The sequence below is a fragment of the Meriones unguiculatus genome, chromosome 4 (assembly GCF_030254825.1).
Source record: "Meriones unguiculatus strain TT.TT164.6M chromosome 4, Bangor_MerUng_6.1, whole genome shotgun sequence".
NCBI classification, from domain to species: Eukaryota; Metazoa; Chordata; class Mammalia; order Rodentia; family Muridae; genus Meriones; species Meriones unguiculatus.
The window spans coordinates 133,270,449-133,276,399 of NC_083352.1; the positions used below are offsets into that span (position 1 = coordinate 133,270,449).

The 5,951-nt window shown below is 45.5% G+C and overlaps 1 protein-coding gene across 1 annotated transcript; it reads right to left on the reverse strand.

Annotated features, from left to right (window-relative positions):
* Positions 1-3,274: 3,274 nt before the first annotated feature.
* On the reverse strand, positions 3,275-4,087 carry Scp2d1 (SCP2 sterol binding domain containing 1). The gene has a single exon (XM_021644596.2). The coding sequence runs from the start codon at positions 4,011-4,013 to the stop codon at positions 3,543-3,545; it is 471 nt and encodes a 156-aa protein (XP_021500271.1). The 5' UTR covers positions 4,014-4,087; the 3' UTR covers positions 3,275-3,542.
* Positions 4,088-5,951: the final 1,864 nt, after the last annotated feature.

Sequence of the window (5,951 nt, forward strand, 5' to 3'; positions counted from 1 at the left end):
GGCATTGTTTTAGAGTGACTTCCAGGCTCTCCAGACCTGCTGCAGGTAGCAAATCTGTCTTCATTCTCCTGTCTTTGTCCATGCTTGTTTCGGCTTAGCACTCCCCCAAAATACAATCCCATGTGTTCTGTTCCTTAAACAAACCCAATCAAGGTCCCTGGGGGGCAGACACAGCCTGGAAAAATGACAATGTCAACACTGTAACACCAGACCACCAATACGGCTTCAGAGCCAAGGATGCAGTGTGAAGAGTGGGGCCTGGGTCTTTCTGGAAGATACCACCCCAACCCCACTCCTACCCCAACCCCCACTCCTACCCCACCCCCACCTGAGTTGTTGCCTGGCAGGAACCTGGGCTCATTGTGGATGAAATTCTAATTTTGGGGGACAATCCAGGAGTCTCGTTTCTATGTCTTAACTCAGTCTTTAAAAACACCGCCCTGGCCAACTTTGTGCTGATCAAACAAACCACAGATGTGCGCTTGAGCCAGATGTGACCTTCTGAGAACACCCTTGGAGTGTAAGACAAAAGGCAGAGAGGTCCCTGGAGCTCAGCCTGAGAAACCCAGGCATTGACTTTTTAGAAAGGAAGGAGGCTGGGTGAATGCCCCTACTCACCCACCTTTCCTCTCATTCAAAGAAAGGGGAAGTTCACGTTTATGGAAGATACAGCTGGTGAGTGGCCATGCTGTTCATGTCCTCATTACAGCATCCTGGCACCCTGGTACCCTGGCAGTGCACCCTGGCACCCTGGCACCCTGGCACCCTGGCACCCTGGCACCCTGGCAGTGCACAGGCTACTGGCTCTGCTTCCAGGTGAGGCATCTGGGATGAGAGGTGGCTCAGCAACCTGTGGTGACACAGATCTGACACGCACTGTTTCCTGTTCATTCCAGGTTTCCTGCCATGCTTCCCAAGGCCTAACCAGCTTCCTCTGCTTACTCGAGGCTCCCATTCACCCCTGCATCTAGCCTCTGCTGTGAGCATCCATCTTCCGAAAAGAAGCTCTGTGAGCACCAGCCATTGCTTTGCCTTCTCCTCCACAGAGAATCTGAGATCCATCCAAATCAGCGAGGGATAAGAACCAGACCTGTAAGGAGACAAACACTCATTTTCCCCGGGAGCGAGCTGGTCATGACTCCTCTTCAGAGATGCCCTTAGTGAATAAAGGCTGGCATTTAATGGCAGCTTTACCAGCTTGCATTGAGGCATAAACAGCATAAGTATGTGTATATTGCATGTATAATATTTTCAATTTGGTGTGTTGCTCTTATATTATCTGTATACCATCACCACAAAGATAATGACTATGTCCATCACCCCAAGATTCCCTCTGACCATTTGTAACACCTCACTCTCATTCTTCCCACACTCCATTCTCATCTCCTGGCAAGCTATGATCATTCTTCTGTCACCATGGTTTTCATTCTCTGATATTTTTTTCCTAGTATTTTCTAGTCGTATAGTGTCTATTCAAATTCTCTCTGGCTTCTTTTCATCATCATAATTCTTTTTTATTTCCATCTCTTTTTTTTCTGGGTGTATAGCAACACTTCATTCCTTTTCATTGTTATGTAGCTCTTCACCTAAGGGGTGGCCTTGTGAGATTCCCCCATCCACTTTGTCACCTCTGCTAGTGTCATTGCGCAGGTCTTGTTTGAGCAGCCATAGCGCTGACATTTTATGGGCGCAGCTTCCACATCACATGCAGTGGAATCTTGTTCTTCTGGCCCCTAAGTGTCTTTCCATACACACCCTTTCTGCAGTGTTTCCTGTGTAGCTTGCATTGTTAGATGTGCCAGTGAAGGTTGGACACCCACACCCCCCACCCTCGGTCATTTAGTCTCTGCATTTTACCAGTGTTTTCAGCTTTATATTTATTTACTTCTGTGAAGATCACAGGACAGTCTGGAGGAGATTCTCTTCTGCCATGTGAATCCTGTAAATCAGACTCAGGCTGTCAGCCTTGCAGCAGCCTCCCTTACTCACTGAGCCATCTCTCTAGCCCACATAAAAGTTTCTGAACTTGTACGTATTTGTTTGCCTTGGAATATTACTTGAAAAATGAAATAGCATTGGGTAGATACCATGGTATAAATGTGTCTCTAAAAAAACTTCATGCCCTGGAAACTGAATCCTCAAGTCTATGATATTTGGAGGTAGAAATTTTGGGAGATGTACTAGTGGCTTTCTAAGAGACAAAAGTCACACCTGATCTGATAAGAATACTATCTCACCATATCACGCCTGTTTTCATTTTGCAGTACAACAGAAAAACCCCTATTAGATGGTAATTGTATTCCAGTACCATGTTTTTAGAATTCCCAGTCTTTGAAACCATGAGTCAAATAAACCTCTCTTCTGTATAAAGAACTCAATCTTGAGTGTTTTATTATAGCAGCACAAAATAGACTAAGACAAAACCTGTGTTTGATCATAAAAATTCTGATATAACTTTCATGTGAGTCTCAGAATGTCTTATGTCACACATATTTAAAAGTGTACCCAGACCACATATGAACCAATGATATGCACATACTCACATACCAGGAGACCAAATCAGCTATGTGATGAAAGCTATCAGAACAGGCAAAAAGCCTGCATGAACTTTGTTGATTAAAGTGCTTAGTGCACAAACCCCCAATAACATTAATTCTGTAGAAATGGCTTCAAGAGAACTATGTAACCTATCTTCAGAAGAGTCTTTAAATGATGACAGCATCTCACTTGCATGGAACAAACATGGTCAATACCAAAACCTTCCCATGAAACAAAGGAGGGCAAGAGTTCTTCAAGGGTGGCCCCATCAACATGGAAACAGGGCACAAATGCACTTCTTCCCCCAAACCGGACCCCATTGAGCTGAAACTGAATTTCCCAACATCTGGACTTGAACTAGGCCTCTGGACAATTCTGCTACATGATCTGGCCTCAGAAACACTGACCATCTTTCACACCCTTCAACTTTCCTGGCATTGAATTTGTCAAAGGTTAGACCGTGCTGAGAACACCATCCCTCTATCAGCGGGATGATATCAGCGGGTTCCATGCCAGGCCTGGAGACCCACGGTGAGCGCTCCTCCTGGAACCACGTTACCACACATATGCTTACTTCTTTCCCCCAAAGCTCCAAACTACTAAAATATATATACATTTATATATTATACTTTATAAATATATAAAATATATTATATATATATACTAAAAAAAAAAAGATTGCGTGTCTTTTTTCAGCACTTAAATCCAAACATCAGACCCACCCGCTCGGCTCCATATGGCCCTCACATTAACACATCAAGATATAAACACAGCTTAGAAAATGAAAGGACAAAGGTGGTAGGCGTTGCACTCCAACACTTTTTACTGCCCCAGAACCCAGCAAATGTATACATCAGCAGGAAATCAATCTAACTTGAATAGGAAGAATTTGAGTAAAAATATTGGCTATTTTTTCCTTTAATCTTCAGTTTAAGCACGACTGCGACTCAACATTCTAAATAAGCCAGACGTCTTGACCTTTCCTGGCTCTCTTTCCTACATGCTTAAAATTTAGCCCAGTCTCTGAAGATCCTCTCTAGCTTCTGGCTGAGGAGAACTTTGCCTTTCACTTTGAACTTGCCAGCCAGGAAAGCCTTCTGTGGGTTCGTCTTACCCACAATTAACTCCATGAAGACAGAGTCAGGGATGATGAAGACAGTGTCTGCCGGAAGCCGTGCAGATCCCAGATAGGTGTCGCCTGAACCATTCTTGAGGTCAATGGTCCACTGCAGAATGGTCTTCCCGTCTTTGGTGATGTCCAGCTGAAAGATGGCATTCACTTTCTTTACCAGTTGGGCTCCTGCATCTTTGATGTGGTGGCTAATGTCCTCAAACACCGAGAAGCTCTGAAAATCTGACAGTTCTAGCGGGTGTGGCAGTGCCGACTCTGTGGCCGGTCCCAGAGCCAGAGAATGGCAAGTCTGAGGCCTATCCCCTGCTTTGATCTTGGCTTGAGGATCAGTTCTCTTCCACATCTTACTGTGGTCCTCTTGACCGTGCCATCTGGCCTGTGAGCGCTGTGGCCACAGTAATGCTACAGTCAGATTGTGACATCAAAGGCAAGGCTCAAGCCTCAGACTGAGGCTGGTATGTGTGCTGCAATCTTATTGGCCAAATAACTCTCAAAATGTGACAAGCAATTGTGAGGCAGAAATATGCCACACCCTCCCATATACACACTGCCACCACCACACCAGACCAAGTGCCACAAGGCCAAAGGTCTGAACCCTTCTATGGGGATCAGGGAAGCTGGCCCCAGAACCTTCATTAGTGACATGAACAATTCTATATTTCCAAATCAGACTTCTCCCAGGTTTCAGAACCGGCTAAGAGAACAGTTATTGGGGCTGCCTTGACAGGCCACAGGGAAAGAGAGTAGAGAATGTGCTCAATCCTGATGTGACTTGATGTGCTGGGGTGGGTTGGGGGGTGGAATCCCCTCTTCTGAGTAGAGGAGGAGGAATAGGGGAAGAGGGAGGAAGGGGAGAAGGGTGAGGAGGGGGCTACAATCTGGATATAAAGTGAATTAATTCACTTTTTAAAAGAAGTACATGATTCTTAGATCACAAATCCTGGTGGAGATTTGGGTTTTTAGGGCCACTAGTAGAGGGGAAACTAGAAGAAGAAAGAGAAAAGCAAAGAGGGAGAGATATCCTTAAGCAGAAGAGACTGTTGACCTCATGTGGTAATTATGTCAGGACAGCCCCTGCTCTGAGCCAGGGGCATGAATTCTAAGCCCAGTGTGGTGGCACACTCCTTTAATCCCAGCACTTGGGAGGCAGAGGTAGGCAGATCTCTGAGTCCAGGAAGGGCAGCCCGGTCTACAGAGCAAGTTCCAGGACAGCCAGGGCTGCAGACAAGTACTTTCTCATAATAAATTGTAAGCTATCTACCTGAATTAGCACAAATACATTTAATTTTTATTACAGCCTCAGAAGTAGGTACTCTTTTTATCCCAGTTGAATAGATAGGAAAACTGAGGGAAGTCACTAAACAGGAAGCTAAGCAAGCTAGGAAGCAGTGTGGCCGGGTCTGAACAGAAGCATGATGACCATAGAATCCAATGCAAAAACACTGCCTGCACGCCCTGCTTCCCGCTTCCCCTCATGCTGGGGTCCCGAATGACTATAGCATGAGGATCCGATCTAAGAAATTAACTGAGAATTTCCTGACATTGCCAACTGAACCAGAAACAATATGTGAGTTCTATTAGCCAACTAATACCCCTATTCTGATCCCAGATTCTGGCCCAGAGTTCCACATTGGTTTTGGCTGTGTATTTTCCTAGTCCTCTGAAGCCTGTAGCAGTTCTTCAGTCTTGTCTATCATGGCATCTACACGTTGGAGAAGTACCTGCCGATTATCCCACAAAGTGCCTTCACTTGAGATCTGTCTAATGCTTTCTCAGGAAACACTAGGCTAGGCTGAGCTTGTGACTGTTCTCGGTCATGCTCTTTTTAACCCACAGGGGATTCTGTGTCCTCCCCAGGGCAACATAGCAGATGTATATGACACTTGCTCTTTTTTCTGCTGCCATTGACCTTGACTATTTGATTAAAAATGTTGCTATTAGAGTTTCTAGGTGGTTGCTGTTGCTCCTGTTGTTTTGGGGGTTGGTGTGTGTGTGTTTGTGTGTGTGTGTGAGTGTGTGTGTGTGTGTAAGAGAGAGAGAGAGAGAGAGAGAGAGAGAGAGAGAGAGAGTGCAGTGCCTATGAGCACTTGCAGCACTAAAAGGAAGATACTAGGATCTTTATCACTCTCTGCCTTATTGTATTGAAGCAAGTTCTAGCACTGATCCTAAAGCTCACCATCTCAGCTAAGCTGGCTGGCCAGTGAGTCCCAGGACCTGCCTGTCTCTGCCCTGCAATGATGGGGTTGCAGACATGCGAACATTGTGTTTTGCGTCTGTGAGT

Bases quoted from the DNA above. Each gene is read 5' to 3' on its own strand.
- Scp2d1 (XM_021644596.2), bottom strand. From the start codon at position 4,013: ATGTGGAAGAGAACTGATCCTCAAGCCAAGATCAAAGCAGGGGATAGG.